At 37.6% G+C, this 19,850-nt stretch overlaps 1 protein-coding gene across 16 annotated transcripts in view; it reads left to right on the forward strand.

The window, feature by feature from the left end:
* Positions 1-11,398, forward strand: part of CREM (cAMP responsive element modulator) — a 35,510-nt gene extending 24,112 nt beyond the window's left edge. For 7 of the 16 annotated variants that reach the window (XM_054189834.1, XM_054189830.1, XM_054189842.1 and 4 more), the window contains 2 exons: positions 6,386-6,542; positions 8,304-8,846. In XM_054189834.1, coding sequence (XP_054045809.1) covers positions 6,386-6,542; positions 8,304-8,448 — 302 coding nt within the window. In that variant the 3' untranslated portion in view covers positions 8,449-8,846. The other 9 variants (XM_054189843.1, XM_054189831.1, XM_054189833.1 and 6 more) reach the window with 6 other exon arrangements.
* Positions 11,399-19,850: the final 8,452 nt, after the last annotated feature.

Genomic DNA, 19,850 nt, shown 5'->3' on the forward strand with positions numbered 1-19,850 from the left:
TCGTATATGGCAGCATTTCAATCCTTGGGAATTTTATTTGTCTGGCCTTCCTTTACAGACTCTCCATTTCAGGATTGTCCTCTGGCAGGGCTGTCCTCTAACCTACCTGTTCAGTCTAAGTGCTGGGCACGACTACTTGATGGTATAGCCCATTAAGTGTCTTGCCTGTGATGAAAACATTCAAAACTGATTTGGAGACAGTTACCAAATACCTGCTATATGCTGTTTCTGGAAGCTTCTAGATGCTTTTAACTAAATTGATTCATTCTCTGTCCATGCACAGAGAAGTTGACTTCCTGGAATTCTCTGTTCCTTTGGCCCAAACAAAGTCCAGTGCTTTAGTGATGCTCATAGCTGTTGACACAGAAGAGAAATGCTTCATAACATATACAGGGAAAAATATAAAGGGAATAGTAAGTGAGCATGAACTCAGAGATGATGAGAAGATAAAAGGTTTCAACTTATTATACATGCTATTGATACTGGAAAATCTTAAAAACCCCGAACAACAAACCTTAATTAAAAAAGAGTATATACGAAGAGTATGAAAGCACCTGAGGATGTTTACAGTAATACAGATCTCTATGGTAATAATTGCATATCATCAACAAACCTGAGTTATTTGGGGATGGAGTGAGACAATGGAATTAGTTGGATATACAAGTCTCTAGTATGTCCTTATTACAGGTCATCTTGCCTATGCTAGAAAGTCTGTAGGAATATAGCTTATGAACATTTTTCATTTAATGACATTTAATGACAGTTTTGTAGTTTACTGGTCACCTAATATAGTGATAGCACAGATTATCATAGAAAAGCAACATTCTGCTTGGTAATCTTTCCACTTACGTATATTTTTATAATGATTTAGGTTAGGCAGACAGCATATAAACTTTATTTGTAATAATCACAGAAGTAAAAGAAAGAAAACAAAACCAAACACAACACAACACCAAATATTGGTCCTAGGGCAGATAGAACTGTCTCAGAATCTTTCAGATAGCATATATATTTACATTTTTTCTAGATGTCATGTAGTAGTGGATGGCATCACAAAACCCCTGTGCTTGATATTTTCTGATAACCTGTGATGTGGAAAAGGGTTTATAGTATAAAAACACCAAAGGTGTTGATCCAACTGGGTGATATTTCATTTGCTACAAGTTTACATTCATAGGTAAAATAAGAGGCGGTTCTGATGTCCTGACATTTTCCTAATACAGGCTAAGGGTTTTTTTGCTAGCTAGGAAGTGTTTAAATATTAGTGAAAGTGAGTGTAGAAAACTTGTATTAAAAATCATTCTGTTTGGATCTATGTGTGTTTTCATAATATGATCAGTGATATGAACAGTGATATTTGAGATCTGTGGCTTGAATTTCTTGCGTGCTTCAGTTCTGATCTTCTGTTCATATGGTTCTGAAGTGGTTCTGTAATCACAGGGTGCTCCTTTTTTGCATTGATGCTTCCATTATTGCCGTCCTTGGTATAGTTTCACAGTTGATGAATACCGGTCTGAATTTGTTTATTACAGACAAAAGCCTTAGAAGCTTGCTATGCCGTATATACCGACCAATGCCTGGACTGGTCTGAAACTAATTTCATTTAAATGGATGTAAATAAGGAGTAACTCTGTTAGAGCTGAGATAATTTTTTATTTTTTAAAACTAAGTCAACCAGATCTGTTGGATTTATTTTGAAAAAGGAGGGAACTGAGGAGAGGTAGCCCCTATCCAGAGTTACTGTTCTGCCTGTTACAGCATCTGAAATCACTAGCTTTAGGTTGACTTACTTTGGAGCTTTCTTCAATCTTTTCCGAAGCTTTAAACGGAAATGAAATGAGTTGTGGGTTCCCCCCCTCTGCAAGGAGCTTTAGCCTTTCGTTTACCTATTTGTTATAGCTTATTAAGCTTTCCTGTCTCGCACATGGGTCCGACAGTTCTTTGCCTCTTAGTGGAACTGCTCCAATCAAAACAATTGCATGCCTTTTTAAAATTTCACTATTTTCTATCCAGTTATGACTTTATCATTCTGATTCATTCATTAATTCTAGAGACACGTTTTAATTTCTGTCAGTCAGTGCTGCTGTGAATTTTCAGGTCTTGCTTTGCAGCCAGCTTAGTGGTGAGTGCTTTCTGTAGCTTTATGAATAATTCAGGGAAAAAGAACAAAGCTAGGCTTATAGAAATATGGAAGAGGAAGGAAAAAAAGGGGTTACTGGAAAAGGAGTTCTTCAGGCTGCAGTTTCAGTGAGCTGTTCCAGTGACAGAGCATATTAATGACAGTGGTAAGCAAGTGAGGTCATTGTGATGTCAGTGCTCTTGCTTGTAATCCTGCCCATGCTTGCTAGTTTGGAACAGTTCATGCTGAGCTCTGGTAGAGGAACAGGAGAATCGTGTGTGCAGAAGCTGATCATGGCTGTAACAGGAGATGAAACAGGTAAAAATTTTCTTAGTCTTTTACATGACATTTTTGGGTATTTAGCAGTGCTTACTTGGTATTTGTAACATTTTCTTTTGAACCTGTTGCCGTAACTTTTTTGTCTTTCAAACCTGGTACAAATAGCTTCTGGTTATATCTAGTCAGTGTAGGATTTCAGAGCAATTTTAACAGTTTCATTTTGAGAGGGGGGGAAATCACTGTTAGTGCATGAATTCTTGCACAGATTGATTCAGATAACTAATCTTTACTTTCTGATGCAGGATTTTGCTAAAAAATCCACACTCTTAAATCCTTCTTCATTGTGGACATAGTCATATATGTTACTATGTTTATAATTGTTCTATTTTGTAAAAATGACACTGCTTTTTTGTTTAGCAGTCAGATTTGGTAGCTAAAATAGGCTTAAGCATAGCTGTAAAAGAAAGGTGTGCATTGTTTCAGTAGTGTAAACAAAGCCTATGCTTTTATTAGTAAAGAAAATACTGAATGCAAACAAATTTGAAAGCAATAATTTTAAGTATTGTAATGCCTGCTTGTTTTCTCCTCCGCTGTTAAAATGGTCTGTTCCTCAGCTAATTGAGTTCAAAAGGCTGACGTCATTAGATTTCCTGGAATCGTGTTGCAGTAGGGAACTGGAAAAGTTAAACTCCAAACAAGATACACATTGACGTCAGCTCCAAGTCATGCTGCGATTTAGTCAGTTCCTTTCTGCTTCGTCAATTGCCTCCGGCAGATCTGTAATGTTAACCAGTTCGCAGCCAGTACCTACGTGCTGCTGCTCATTGCTTCATTACATATTGTTTCATTAATCCAAAGATAAGTATCTTGTACGAGTCCACGGTTTCCTTTTTTTTTCTTTTTCTTTTGTGCTCAAAGGAATAATGATTCATGCCTTGTTTAGCCAGTTTAGTGGTGAAGTTAAAAACCCTTTGATAATCTAGTCCCATCATTATGACTCACAGAAGGGGAGAATAGCCATAGTAATACATAGGCTTTTTTTCATCATACATAATACATCAGGCTTTTTTTCTCCTGGATAGTCACTGAAAGAACTCAAGTGCAGGGATGCTCTCTAGTGTTCAGCAAGTTACTTTTTCCAAGAACCTACTGATAGAAGGTTTGGGGGGTTTTTTTGGTGTTTTTTTTTTTTTTTTTTTTTTTTTCATTTGTCAGAGCTTAATTTACAAGATTAGTTGTACTCTTCTGAATGTGGTTTGGTTTTTAGGTTGGTTTTTAGTTTGTTTGTCTTCCTGCTAATAATTTCCTTTTTGTAGGTCTCAACTCAGAGCTTTAGATTTTCAGTGGCTTTTTAGTCCCTTGCAATTTTAAGGAGAAAAAAAAAAAATTACCTGAGGCAATATGTTAGGGAAATACACTATCTCCAGGTTTGTTGCTTTGTTAACAGTCTCAGTCCTACTTCCGATATCTTAGGAATGACTTTAAACCTCCATGGGGTTTCATTAGAAGCGTCCACAGAAGTTTGTCAGGCTGGATCAAGATGTGTGGGATTTTTGTCTTAGGTGCTGAAATGGAAGGGACACTTCTCGGTAATATGTAGATACATTATTAGACTTACACTATGATTTTTTTCAAGGGTATTTAATCCTCCCTGCTTAAAGCCTGTTTCATCTTTCCCGATGTCTTTTTTGGATACTATACAAAAATTTTGCTGACTTTGAAACAATTGATTTGCAATAATGTATCGTAAAGCACATATTACTGTACAGCTAAAAGATACATTGTCAATACTAGGCTTTTTTCTTTTTCTTTTTTTGTAAACTGTGGTGTCTGGGTTTACAAGGTCTATACAACCAAAATGGTTATTTATCTCTGTTACCAGGCCAGTAGGTTTATAAGCGAGCCAACTGTTTGGCAGGGACAGACACTACTGGAACCTGGTCAAACCATTCACGCAACATGTTGTTACTTACAGTGGTGTTTGCTGATCCCAGCTGAGATAGGGACTCACTTTTGTTAAGCCATGTTGCAGGTACATTATCACACTGAGTCCTCTTAACAGCAGCAGTAAGTCCTGTTAGCTAACATCTGAGTGTAAATCAAACAAAGACAACAAAATAGTTGGTCTTTTCAGGCTGAGGTGACCTTGGTTATGGGTCTTTCCACATGACTTGATTTATAAAATGATTCACTTGGATTTTTAATTCACTGTAGCTAATGCAAACTAAGATAACATCTCTTTTTTACCTAGTGTTGAGAGATAGAAAAAGGTAGCTCCTACCATAGAGTCTATATAATATATGTAATGTGGCTAGCATAAAGGTGAGCCTGAAGAGTTTCTAAAATTCCATTTTTATAAATGGTGGGCTGAAGTATCATCCAATTGACATAACTGGGGCTGCTAACAGATGTGGAGAACTTAAAAGGTTAAGTAATTCTGTTGTAGATATAAAAGAAAACCAAACCCTGTGTTCACGGTGGGTGCCTGTTAGTGCTCACAGGGCTGGCCTCGGCTGATTTCTCTCTCCCTCCCTGATCCCCAGGGGATTATCCCTAACCTAGGTCAGTTCACTGGTCCAGTTCATCTTGTAATTCCACAAACACTTTTACCCGCAGGACTCAGAGAAGGGGGAGGTGCAAAGTGTTTAAGCTGATAATGATTTCAGGACATGGCTGTAGAATTGTATTCTAAACACAGCTTGATTCTATTTTTTGTATTTAGTTAGTGAAGCGCCTGTATGAACTTAATAAAAATAATAGTAATTTTTTAATTATGTTTAGGTTTTGGTTTTGATTTGGTTTATTCCCCCTGTAGTTGGCTGATGTCTCTTTACTGCTCTACTTGTCAGCCTCCACAGTATTTCTGTCTACATTTTATTTTTCCAGGTTAAGTTTTTCCATTATTTGAATTGCTTTAAACATAACATAACAGCCCCTGAAATGTCATCATTTATATTCAGTTACTGTAATGACAAAAATTGAAGTTTTGTTCTATGATAATATAAAATATTTATGGAAATAAATAGGTAAATACTTGCTTATAATTTGAAGAGGGATACATTTTTTGTTTGATTTCCCCCCCCACCCCGTGTCAGACAAGACAGAAGTACTTAGGATTTTCATGATGTTTTAAAGTTGGGGTACATCACGTAGGAACAAAGTACCTCAGAAATACAGAAAGGAGGTGAGACTATCGGAAAGGTATTGGTTCCAGGCAACATGTCGATTTCAGATCTGTGGTTAGGTTGGGGAGAGCTCAAAATTGGTAGACTCAGGATCTGAATCTGAACTTTTGCACTCCAATTTACTATGTAGCTACACCCCTTCCTGTGCAACTGCCACTACCTCCTCTTGCCTGCCAATACTGCAGCATCCTATTTGTGGTCCTCTTGCTCAAGGAACATACTGCTGTTCACCATGAGCACTTGTCTATTCCTTTTCATTTTGGCAACAGCAGCTCTGACTGGTTATCCAAGGGTTGCCAAACTGCTGCTGTAAAGGGAGGAGAGGCAGTAAGGCTGGTGCTGTTGCTATCACAAAGAAGGAGGAGAAAGTTGACTTCTGAAGGAATTTGACTCCTGAAGCCTCTGTTAGAGGACAGGGGTAGCATATAAACCTTTCAGTGGCTGCAACAGCAGAACCATCTTTTCGTGGGGTGGTGCAAACGGGAAATAAGTATGGATGCTGTGACAGTGTTTCTCAGTTAGTTTTGTCTGAAAAGAGCCATGTGGAAGCTTTCACAGGCTTCCGTCTGACTGGCTAGTGGGGCCACAGGCTAGAGCAATTTAGATAACTTATTTTACAATGTGGAAATAAAAGCTGGTAAGATAACAAATATAGTTGTGACATTGCAGGCCTGTGAAATATTTTATGTAGCGGGGATCCTGGATAACTCATCAACAGAAATCTGTTATTTCCAGAGAGACTTCTGCATAGTAGTTTGGGTTTTTTTTGCCATAAAGTTTAAAATACGATTCTTTTATACAGCTGCCACTGGAGACATGCCAGCTTACCAGATTCGAACTCCCAGTACTACCTTACCTCAGGGAGTGGTAATGGCAGCTTCACCGGGAACTTTGCATAGCCCTCAGCAACTGGCAGAAGAGGCAACACGCAAGAGAGAGCTGAGACTTATGAAAAATAGGTAAGACTACATAACAATTAATAGTCAGTGTTTAAAAAAGAACACAAAACACAAAAAAAACCCCAAAACCCCAAAACATTCTAATGAAGTTTTCTTCTTAAGGTCATGAGCAGTGCCTGTGATTGATGAAAGGAAGGCAAGAAATTCTTTGTCAGTCATCCCACATCTTCATAGCTCATCATTGAGTATTGGCTGTCAACTCTGGAAAGTTAGAGTTGACCTTGCCACCATGGATTTTTAGTTGTAAAATATGACGGTAATTCAGAAATCAGTATTACTATTGTCCCTTTCTGATAATTTTTATGATGATCTGGAGGTATACTTATTGTTGGATAATTTTTTACTTCCCCGCCCCCCCCCCCCCCCCCAGTGGCAGTAAAATGACCAGTATGGATTTGTACATCTTGAAACATCCCAGCAAAGAATTGGTTAGGAAAATATCTGAGGATCTCATTAGCAGCTGTCCATTAATGATGCTGTGAAGAGGACTTATTCTAGGATGGAATGATAATTACAGGCTTTCCTAAATACTTGGCTACTGGGATAAGTTATTGTGCAGTGCCCCTGTCATTTTCTGAGGCATATTGTGCAAGGTGGCTGTATATTTTTTTTGATTAGTTGGCATGGACCTGACTGTATGCTGTAAATGCCAGTCTTTCTCTGTGCATTCTTCTTGCTATACATAGAGGACTCTTCCTTTCTTTCAATGCGCCAAAAGTGTTTTTCAACTGCTATCAATAGCAGTTAGATTAATGGAAGAAATAGTCTGCTATGTAGATCTCTAGTACATTGAATAGCCGCTTGCTTTATGATTAAATTCATGGTATTGCTTTGCTCTCATGCCTGTCCTTTATTTTAAATTACTCACAAGGATTGCTGCATTGTTATGCCTCCTTTTGTTTCTCCTCTCTTCAGTTTTAAAACTAGTGACTATGCTGTCTCTCACATAACTTGCTGGAAAGTTACACTCTCACAATTTGTCATGTTAAAGGAGTGGACTCACAGTGCTTCTAAAACTTCTCCTGGAATTGAATGCTTGTTCAGTCACATGCTTCTGAAATTACTACCCAAACTGTTTAGCTTCAGTATTCTGAGAATACAGAATTCTGAGCAGAGCTATGAGAATGGCTCCAGACTGCCATTTGCCAGCAACAAAAAAACCCACAGATGTATGTGGCGGAAACGTGCCCAGGTGGACAACACTGAAATGCTAAGAAATTTTATTTGTTTGGACTTAAATTTTACTGTGGATTGTTACATTAAGGTAAAAAAATTACATCAAGTTGTAAGCTTGGCATCTAGCTTTTTAGCTGAAAAGATTAGTGTTATGCTTGTATTTTTTTTAAAGTAAATTCTTTGGGTTTGGTTTTAAAATTTTATTGCAGAAGATAATACTCCTGAAGATAATACACACAAAATGGAGTGTGACTGGAAGAAGAAATGCTGCTTTCAGTCTTAGTGTTTAGTACGGCTCAAGTCAATACATTACCATTTACTCACTGTTTTCTCAGTTCCTCTGTGTATTAATTCCATCTTTGTATTTGTTGATGCTGAATTTGTTTCAAGTTCTGGTTGTTTTGAATTGTATTTCAATCACGTTATTGTTTATGGCTGCTATCTGCTGTTCTGTTTGTGCAATCCAACAGTTGGTGGTGGTTGTTATTGTTATTGTGGAACCCAGGGACTGCAGGTAATTTCATTTATCGAGTCTTTGCCATATTGTGGCTGTTCTTGTAGTCATTTGCCTTGTATTGGTTCCAGGGAAGCTGCCAGAGAATGTCGCAGAAAGAAGAAAGAATATGTCAAATGTCTTGAAAATCGTGTGGCTGTGCTTGAAAACCAAAACAAGACTCTCATTGAGGAACTCAAGGCCCTCAAAGATCTTTATTGTCATAAAGCAGAATAACTGTCTTTCATTTGGACCTTGTTTGTTATGAACTTTAATCAAGGCATGAGAGGAAGCAATTCTACAGATTGCCATATGAAATTGAGAAAGAGACACTTGAGGCCCTTGTGGAACCCAGTTTTGCTTAGTGTTTTAAGACTGATTTGGGAGATATTCCAAAATTTGGAATTCTGTCATAGTCTCCATACTCTGCTGAGCTTTCTAATGGCATGCAAATGGCTTTTTTGTTTGCACTTTTTACTTCTGCTTTTTGCAGGGAAGCTGCTAAAGAATGTCGACGTCGGAAGAAAGAATACATAAAATGTCTGGAGAGTCGTGTTGCAGTGCTAGAAGTTCAGAACAAGAAACTTATAGAGGAGCTTGAAACCCTAAAAGACATTTGCTCTTCCAAAACAGATTAGTAAAAATATTTATACTGTGAACTGACTAAAATATGTCCAGTTGCTTTATAAGGCAATACATAGCCAACGTGAATTATGGCTTTCTCTTTGTGTCATTTATATTATATTCCAACTTCTAACATTCCTGAAATGCTTTTCTTCTTTTCATCAATTCATAGCTCTAATTTCAGGTTTTTCATGCTCCTCCCCTCCATCTCCCAAGGAGCCAATGTTAAAAAAATGTAACAAAGTAAAAAAGCGCATAATTTCTAAGAGCTGTTTCTTTGCCATATATTTACATACTACTTTTTACATGTTACTGAGTGTCCTGCACATACAAAATATTTTACAATTGTTTTAGATTATTCATAAAGATAATGCATCCGGTAATACAAGAACATCAAACAACCCAAGGTATCTCAGGAAAGAGTTTATAAAAGAATGTTATGATTACATATATGTACTAGTGTACTAGTCTACAGATGATTTTATGGCATATTTTTATATTAGTTGCTTTGTGGAAAAAAAGGATTGTATTGCTGTCACTGAGTGCCATGGTAAAAGATAGTTTTTAATAGAACCATGTTGTTTAACCTGTGTAGTGTCTGATTTCCTTTAAACATGTGGTTATTTGAGATGCTTTAAAACCCATGAGTATCTGGAAGAGGACAAAGACAAAAAGCATACCTAAACTCGTGACATGATGCTAAGTATATTGTAAATACCTGAAAGAAGTTGTCTGTATATGGCTGCTATTTCCTTAAATTTTCTACATTCTGTAGGATATTTGGTTTATTAGAGGTCTATATATCAAAAATCAGTTTTGCATCCTGAATACTTCCTGTTCTGGATTCTGGGTAGTTGCTTATAGTGATGGCTGATGGTGTAGTTCTTTTCGCGCTTTCTGCAAAGTACGGAGAGGAAGTAAAGGTGACTTAAAGAGAGAAGCTTTCCAATAAAGAGCAGCTATCTCCTGATTCACAGGGTTCTGGAATAGCCTATAGGTGAGAGCTGAAGTTTTTTTTAAAATAAACCCATGCTTAAACCAGACTATGCTTCTGTTAAACGTAGTACATACTAAGTTTCCATTGTGCTTTGAAAGAAAATAGTGCTTATGCAAAATTGCTTCTGGGTATTTCTTTAATTCAGGAATGATCTAATTGATTGTTGGCCAGTACAGTCTGTTAGAGAATATTCATGAGCCTTGCGGGAACTAGCAGCGCCATTGCCTTACTGATGTGGTAGGAAGAAAGGCTTAATTCCTACTTAATTGGTTTACTGGGGGGAGTGTGTGTGTGTGTGGAGGCGGGGAGGGATGGAATTGTACCATTACTAAAGTTACTGAGACTTCACTTAATTTAAACTGAATTCACACTTAACCCAATCTTCTCTCTGACACTGTTGGAGCAGGGTATATCTTTTTTTTTTTTTTTTTAAATCTGGTTTTCTTTAATTTTCCCAAATTACTTGAAATACACAGAATGACTTTCTCAAATCTTTTGAAAGTCTCACTAGGCACCTAAGTGAGATCATTTCTAAGAAGGGGTATTATCTCTCACTTTCCACAGCCACATCAGTTGATTTAAAAAGGAAACAGGCTGCTTTTTGGGCCCACAGGCTCTGCTTTAAGGTCTCGAAGAAAAGTAAAGTAACGTTGAAACATCTGTTTTACTGTGAAAATACATCCTAAGTGCTAAAGTCAGCAAAGGTTAAAGGTTCTGTGAAAGTTGGACATGGTGAGTACAGTCTGCAGGCCCATGTTGCAGCCTCTAGATTGCAAACTGTTTGTTGTGGCTCTATCACTAGAATCTGTTTTCTGTTACAGGTAGGCATTGCTCCTGACTCGCAAGGGATTTGAAAACTTAAGTGGAAAGAAACTTGGGCCCATGGTGGATGTCTCTCCAATAAAAACTTCTCTTTATCTTCCCAATAGTATCTGGTCCTAACTGTAGTTAGAAATTTGATAGGAGGAATCCTTGTTTGTTCCACATCTAGGTAATCTACAGTCATTTATTTGCTAATACTTTTTAAACATTTGTTTAATGTTTTGTTTTTTGTTTTTTTTAATAATAACCTGTGTGTGGAGGGGTGCTTTGTTAATAACGGGAGCTAAATCCAAATGCTTTTGTCGTGTTTGGTCATTCTGGAAAATTCCATTTGATCTGTTTATCTGCACCAGGGAAAAGTATCCTTCTTCAGAAAAGTCAACTGCGCAAACCCTGGCTCATTTAGACTAAGCCTAGGAAAAAATAAAAGTTTATCAGGTATTATTCTTTCATTCTCAGAATTCACTTTGGTATAGCATTAATTTTGACAGAATTAGCAACACACGTTTCTGTATTTTAAAGTTAAAATGAGTGAGTTTGTTGGTGAATAAGAAGATTTAAGATGCATGGTTGATAAATTAGAGCCAAGATTCATCTTGTTGTGTAGGAAACAATTTTTTTGAAAATGAGCAAAGGCAGGTCTGCACAAATGCCGAGCATCTGTTGTCAAATTGCTATTGCAAAAATTACTACTTAAAACAATAAATCCACTTCTGAGTTGTTTTGAGATATGTACATTGAAAACCTTGTGAGAGTCTTCCCTGGGATTAAACAAAGATTTGAAGGAAAACTCAGTGTACCACTGGGGTTTATCAGAGAAATAATACCAAAATACTTACGTGAGATGGGTACCAAAATACTTACATGAGATGGGACTGCTGGAGCCTGTGTCTCTGTTCAAGCAGCATATCACAGGGTTAAAGTGATAGATTGGATATATGCTAGGATATACAAATTAGTTTAGATTATAAAGGAAAACAAATCACACTAAGTCTTCCTTCAGTTTATTTTTTTCTCTTTACAGTGTCAATATAGCCCTCTCAGGTTTTAGATCAGTTGTAGGACTCATTTTATTCTACATAAGTGTCATTTTTCTGAATGTATGTCAGCGTTGGAATCCAGACTAGATGCACATGTGCTATGAATGAGAAGAGAATTTTTCTTTTGACTTGCTGTCCATCAAGCATGCATTTGTGCATGCAAGTCCTGTGCTTGCTAGTGCTCCTCTCTGAGGGCAGAAAAAGTGAAAATGGCTGGAACTATTCATCATTACTTTTTACTTTTCATGGAAGAAAAATGAAATTTGACTGGGGCCTGAGTTCGTAACTGCCAAAGTTCTTGGGAGGTGACACTAACACATTTCAGGAGCTGTGCTGCCTAACAGTCCAGGCAAAACTGACTATGCTTCTATAATGCCACCCACATTCTGGATACCAGACAGAGAAAACATCAGTTTATAATGATTGTGTTGAACTTCTTAGGGCAAATCCTAGGGTTCTTACTGAAATCAGTTACTGATCTTGTTCCTGAGGATACATTTTGATGGGAGGGAGGAAACTGCTTTCTGCATTTTGTCTGTCTCTTCACTTTGTGACTACTTTTTGTTTGTCCAAAGGCCAAACAATCTGTTTGCAGAGAATTACCAAATGGATCAGACACTGAGCTCCACGCGTTTTCTTCAGTAACAGTGGCTGGAAAAGCTGTCCCTTTGAGTTTCTTCACGTCTCATTCTTTGTGTAAATGATATATCTGTCCCTTTTCCTAAAAGTGTCATAATCTGAAATTGTACAGTGCAAGCATGCAAGCTAACTGTTGATTTTTGTGAAAGGTCTGTGATGTGGCTGTCGATCACGTACCTAAGGAAACACAGTATCAGTGGCTGTTGTGGTTCGTGTGAGTACTGGGACTTCCCTCTGTCGCCGTTTTACTACTGAAGTTCTCAGGTGAACCAGGCTTTGGGTTCAATACTCTTTCCGAAGAACTTCTTGACCACAAGATCAAAAACTACCTTCTGTCATGTGGCGTGTGTGGTGTTAGTTTTAATGCCTTTTCCCACAACTTAATGCTACTCTCGGAGAGTTTGCTGAGAATGTACAACTAGCAACTGAAGAGGTATTGAGTCTTAATTATCTTACTTGATGGCTGTGTCACTGTCTCATTTGACAAGGCTGGGAAGCACCTACTTCTCTAATAAAAACATAACCGAGTTTTGGATACCAGTATAATTTCCACAGGAATCTGATAGCAGTTCAGATTTGTAAAGCAGAGTGCTTGGTGTGGTGCAGCAGAAAGGTCTTTTGAACACAGTATTACTCTTAGTGCAGAAACATTAAATGAATCTGAGTTTGTTTATTACAAGACAACTTGAGCACTGCCCAACCTTTGATTTATCAGAGCCGGGAATTTTGTTTTTTTTTCAGTACCAGAAAAAAAGGCTGAAATAATTGTGATTTTCTTTCTTAAGAAAATTGCATCCCTGTGATACAAAACTCCCTTGCTGAAACCATGCAACTGTTTGCAAATTTCTTTGAGGCAGATAGCTAGAGGATCTGCCTTTACAGGAAGGTGTACACAAGACTGCATGGATGCATTTTTTCAAATAGAATTTCACGTAGCTCAGGGGAAATGGTCTCTTGAAAAATTATTTCAACCTCCTAGAGTTGTGGGCGATAAGGAATGTAATAGTCAGCTTCCTCTTAAGGTACAGCTTTGAGTCATAGCTGGTTTCTTCTCCATCTAAACAGGGTGGGGAGCAGCGTTATAAAGAGAAATCTCTAGGCTGTCTAGGCAGAGCTCTCTCTTGACTGTCTAAAACAGCCTCAGCTGTTTTGACCTGGGAAAAACGGGATTAAACTAAGTATATTGTGAGTAGGTGCAGGTTTCATTTCTTAGGGTTTTTTTTTGATTGTTAGTTCCCACGGATTTTTCTGTTTGCAAGAATAACTGTAGGTTTTTGTGCAGGCACTGATCCAGTCATAAGGAATGCAAGCTCTATTGTCTCCCACTTGGTTCTCCAGGGTTTTCCTTCCATTCTTATCAAACATAATTGCTGAGCTGTACTGTTATTCTGCAGACATCAGTGCAATAGCTAAATCCAGTGTAGTATTTTTCTGAATGAAGAATCACTTCAAAGAAAACAAAGGGGTCTGCTCGGCTTCTGGGTTGGATTGACTCATTTTGCCCACAGTTTTTTTTTTTTTTTCTGTTTTATCCACTTGGTGTTTTGTGCGTGGGTGTGTACATGACAAGAATGTATTGAATGCTGAGCTGTTAAGCGGCTGACAGAAGTAGCTGCATTTTGGTTGTCAGCATTTGTGGGTAAAATATTGTCTTATGGAGGGAGCGGGTCTAATTTGTTTAGGGATTTATTTTTTTTTAAGGCACTGTGAGGCCCTTCTGGATGAGGGATAACAATGATTTCATTATTCCAGCAAAAGCTATGTTAGTTTTACTATTTGCTTAATATAAAAGCTGAAGAAAATGAGTTAGTTAATTTTTAGGGCAATTTGATAGTATCTCATGCAGACTGGCAATGGCAGGTAGCAAAAATCAGTTTATTCTTTTGTCTCTAATGAATCTTTTCTCTCATTTTCTCAGGTTTGTTTTTTTCTACTTCTGAGATAGACCTTCCTTATTGCAAATTGCTTGTTAGACATAGTTATGAAGCAGAAGCTGTGGTATATGCACAAAAACTCAAAGAGAAAGAGGCTAATGTGAGAGCTGAATGCTGTGTGTAGGCTAAGGAAAAAAATAACTTCATTGTGTTATGTATGACTTGAACGGAAAAAACAGTGAAGGAAGTGTCTTTGTTATGGTAACTGCTGAGGTTTTTCCTCTCCTTTACTAGCCATATCAGTGGAATTGAGTGTGATTAATACATCTTGTGAATGGAATTATAACTATAAAAATGTCACAATTCAGAAGTCCTGTTACCTAGCTCAGTTGTTGTTTTTGTTTTGTGGTTTCAAAAATATAATTTCCAAATGGCCTTGAATGAGGCTTTTAATGGCCTCATTTTCATTATTTATTTTTTTTTCCAAATGTTGTGCTCATACCAGGTAACAGCTGCAGCACAGTTGTTTAACAAAACCAGTCTGGACCATAGGGTCTGCTTCTTCTAAAGTAGTTCTCTAAAAGTAGTGGGGTTTTTTTTGGTGGGTTTTTTTTCTTATTTATTTCAGCAAAGTATTTATCATGTTCCCAGTTTTTGTTAATTCTTACAGAAGTGAAAGAAGTGTAAACACAGTTTTAAGTTTAATGCATACTAAGGTGTTTTGCTTGATGAAATCAGTTTTGAAAAACTAGGTTCTCCAAGATCCTTGTTGTATGAACTAGAAGCTTTCAGAATATTGTCAGCTGCCATACAAACAAGAAAATACTTAGATCCTTACACACCTGCCTCTTCACCAGTGAAGCTGTGAGTTCCTTTAAAGATCCGGACATGGCCCTGGAACTGCAGCCTTCTTGACATAAGTTGGCAACCAAAATCTGTTGAGATCTTCAAAGTAGACTTTCCTCTGTTTCTCTCATTTGAGGCCTGACCTAATTAGCTTTTTTGAAGCATGTCTACTAGAAATGGGCCTAACATGAAATATGGCCAGAGAGAAACAGAAAAAAAATCAGGACCAAGTGAACAAAGTGTTTGAAAGCTGTAGTGTTACAGAGTACCAGAAGCAGGCAGGTATTGGCGATTTGCAGGTTGGAGGTTTTTTTTTTTCTTCGTTCTGGTTTTTGGGTTTTGTAAGAATGGTGGGGTTTTTTTGTTTGGTGGGTTTTTTGGTTTGTTTTTTTTTAAGAATCCAGTTGCTCTATGCAGATATCGGAGCTCTGCTGTATTGAGCACAGAATCAAAAGCCTTAACACTTCAAAATTACTTCCAGTTTCTGTTGTAGTATCTTGTGTGAATTGTCACCTATAGCTGTCTCCCTCACGCTACCAGATCTGTTCCATATGTTCTGTGTCTTTTCTTGTAAATGATTTTCATTTACTTGAGATATTAATCTTGTTTCCTGTGAAATGACAGTTAGGCACTCATGCCTGTGTCTGATTTCTTCTAGTATGTTTTGAACTTGATGTTCAATTTCGATTAAAGTTGATAGATGTGTCAAAGATCCCTCAAAAGTTCATGAAAATAAGTGGTTATTTACCAAAGAAGGCATGGACTTACTAAAGGAGAAGCTACGATGTAAGCTTTGTTAGATACAAGAAAACTTACTTCGAATTCTCTCCCCTTAGAGTCCAGAGAATTAATTCACTGATTGCAGGTGAAACATAGAAAATGAGTTTTACTGCTGACAACTATTAGGAGTTTTGGGGGGATGTTGAAATTTCTATGGAATACCCCACATTTATTAAAAAGGAATATGTTTATAGGCAAAGTGTATGCCTTGCAGATCGAAGCTGTTGGGTCTGAAGTTGCTCTCTGCGTAGTTGACTGACGGGCAAGGGAATGCACCCTGATAAAATACTTGCTGGATGTGTCCCAGATTTAAACAGTTACTGACAATTTTGCACACTTCAGCTAGGCAAATAAGTTAAAAATAGACTGGTTTTGAAATACACTATTTACAAGAAAAGATACCCACAGCCTTTACTGTTACATTGTAGTAGCTTTGAGTAGAGAGTCTAGTAGTGAGCTCTCCTGAAGTTGGAATGCTAGTCATTTCTGACCTTTTTGGGTGAAGTTTGAAACAAAAAGACATGATTTTTTCCAGCTGTTTTAGAGTGACACCGTGTGGAGTATAAATGTCTACACTTTATTTCCAAACTGATTAAGCAGCCAAAGGATATTACAGAAGTAGAGAATTTCTTGTATCCCGAGCAGGGGAGGGTGGGAGATGGGGTGTTCTGTGGCTGTTGAGAACACAAACTCATTTTTCCTGCTGTTCCTGTGTTAAGATGTAGTTAGTAATAGGTGATTTATAATTTGATTGCTTTCTAACAGAAAAAAAAACCCACAAACAACTGACAGATTTTTCAATGTATAGAGTCTTCCTGACCAATAGTCCCCTTTAATGAAAGCCAAAATGAGAATTTAATTTTGATTTATAGAAATTCTAATAATAGAAAGTTATCTAAATACTTAAAAAATGAAAATGATATTACAAATACTGGTATTGAAGCACAGTAGTTACTAGTTCTAGGTCACAAAAATTAAATATAATAAAAACCTTAGGTATGTTTTGAAACATAATGGTGTGAAGGGAAGATGAAATAATGCAATTTTAATCCAGTCATATGGAAAGATCATTTTGGAAATAAAGGCAGGGGCGGACACTGGGAATACAGAAAATGGGAAAAGATAAAGGCACAGTGATGAAGAAAATCCATTCTTCAGGCTAGATGGATTTTACTTTTCTAATAAATTCTGCATTCCAACCATGAATATATAGTATAGTCACATCCGCAGAGGTTCCACAGGACTGTGTCATGTAGCGTTTTTCTATAGCTCCTGTGAAGCCTGAACTGAGCAACTAAACAGAATTTTTTTTCCTCATTCAAGAGATTCAGCCATATACATGAGATGTGATCTCAAGATCTAGAACAACAAATGAATTTCCATATGGTAAGTTAATGGGCCTGTATTATGAAAACTGAAAAGATACATGATTTCAAAATTGTAGTTATTAAGTAAGAGGTTCATTTAAATATTTATATAATTTAATTAACAGCTAAATCAGTTGCTAATACAATGCAATTTCCAGTCGTAAATGTCATGTTAACTTGGTCACAGTTTAAAGCTTTTCTTAAAGTTTGTGTTGCAGCTGAGACAGTCTGAGGAGGGTTGGCATCCGCTTTCACTGTGGTGTGTGACTGCAAAGCTTATACATTTGATTTACTGGCCCAACTGTTTTCAGCGTAGCTGGTTTGGCCGATACTAGATCTGGTTGTGCATCTCTTCCACAGATTCCTGAGGCTAGAAACGTTATACTCAAACAAATATTTAACATTCACTCTTGCTGTTCGAGTAGGTCAGTTGGTTTCACAGACAAAGCCCTTCTGTTTTCACCGCGCTCCCCCTCCCCTTTCTAGAATGAAAGAAATAATTGATACATTTCTTTAGCCAATATTTTAGCCCTGAAGATGCTTAAGTCTTCTGCTTGGTCTCCCTCATCTGCCATTACCGCCCTGGGGATCAGAAATGGATTTTTCCCTCATAATGCAGCTGAGCTGTTTTACTAACAGCAGAGGTCTCACTGCCCAACTTGAAAACATGGGAGAGGAGAAACAACTGCAAATATGCACTGCAGTGTCTGCAGGCCTCGGGTCAGAGCCATCTCACAGTGGCACAGTTGTACCAGATCTCCTTAATAAATATCTGACAGCAGAACCTCTGCTCTCTACTGCGCATTTGCCCAAAGTCAGATGTAAGGGAACTCGAAGTGGTTATTCTCATTTCTGAAAGTATCACTTTCTATCAACTCCTTTTAGTTTGTTTTTCAAAGTCTTCTCTGGGAGCCATGACTCTCGTAGCAGAGTTTGACCTAGCTGCCTCTAGGTAACAACATTCAAGTCTGAACTTTTCTCTAGAAAGGTTGTCAGCTTCCACCTTTCGTAATGGAACTTGTTAGGCTTTTTCACACACGCTTCGCACTAAGGGAATGGCTACAGACATGTCGAAGAACTTTTTCAAGGTAAAGGTAAAATAAAGGCATATGCTCAAATCTGAAGGTAGGAAAAGCTTCCTCTCAGCAAGAAGGGTACTCCCGTAATAGAATTATCAAAGCCATGCTCTAAAGTTTCATAACATAAAGACTGTTACTTAGGACAAAGGAAAACATGATTAACGGTGTCATTATAAACTTAATTTTTGGTTAGAATACAAGGCAATTTTATCTGTCTGAATTACTCTTGGAAAAAATCTCCATATACAGAAAAAAATGACTAAAGTAAAGTATAATGATTTGTGCAATTGCACAAGAGAAATTGTGTATAGATCAAACAGAAAATGAGTCAGTCAGTGTCCCTTGTGAACGGGCACAATGGTTAAGTATGTAGGTCACTTTTTAGAGATTAGTTATCTGGGATCTTGGACAGATGCCCAGTAAAGTGAAACACATTTAATGGAATTGCTGATATAATCCTATTAAAATAAAACATTAACTTTGCAGTAATATAGAGAAGTGGTGTAAAAACAGCAGCTCAGTTTTAAAATACATACTTGGTAAGGAAATAGATCTATCGAATAAAATATCTTCATAAGCACGACTAAATACATTTTAAATGTGCTTAAAGATTATATTCCTGATGAAGTCACCTGCTTTGAATCTTTAGCAATATAATGCAAGGTGAAAGGTATTCAAAACCACAGGGAACGTAGCTGATATGTGACCAGGTGGTACTTGGTATGTGACATGTAGCACAAATCAGCAGGTTTTGTTTACTCTTGTCAGTCGATAATCGTAGCAGAAAGCCTAGCGGGACCTGGCTGCAGCTTTTCCATGTGAACCAACAGATGCTATAATAAGGTTGTCTTTTTTTTTTTTTTTTTTTTTTTTTTTTTTTGTAAGCTACTTATCTAAGCAAAAAACCCCCCAACACTCCAAACCCAAAATGACCAACCAGCCTCTCCCCAACAACAAAAAACAAACGCAGTAGGTACCTGAGGCAAAATGAAGGAGTTTACTGGAACAGATGAGATGGAAAAAATAGTAATGCCTACTGTCTTAGCCAAGTATTGAGGAGGAGGGGTACGAAATGAGGCTGGAGTGCTATGCCTGGTTCTCATTCAGCACTCTTGAAGCTGAGTGTGTCCGGTGACGAGAGAAGCAGAACTGCCTGGAGAAGAGAGGGCTTCACATCCAGAGCTTGAACTGCAGATTTACTTGTGCCTCATCACTGCACAGTCTCTAGAGGGGCCGAAACCTTAAGGAGAAGCCCACGTTGATGGTACCCAAGAGCACTACAACAGCATTTGCGAACCTGCTGTAGGAAATAGTATTACCGTAACGGCCAGACATTGGATCATACAGTAAATTGTTGCGCGTCTAAACTCTAGATATCTGGTCCTGAATATGGTAGCTGGTTTTCTCAATGCGCACAAGCTCTACACAATACATGACTACTTAGATTAAAATTCGGAAATGTTTATAGAAGCAGTCATGGAGAATTCAAGACAAGTTTGTTAGTTGCTTGAAGTAATATTTGTCGTATCTAAAAATTGTCATCTAAAATCTAGGTATTGCTCTGTAGTCTA

This window comes from Rissa tridactyla, chromosome 2, assembly GCF_028500815.1.
Source record: "Rissa tridactyla isolate bRisTri1 chromosome 2, bRisTri1.patW.cur.20221130, whole genome shotgun sequence".
Taxonomy (NCBI): domain Eukaryota; kingdom Metazoa; phylum Chordata; class Aves; order Charadriiformes; family Laridae; genus Rissa; species Rissa tridactyla.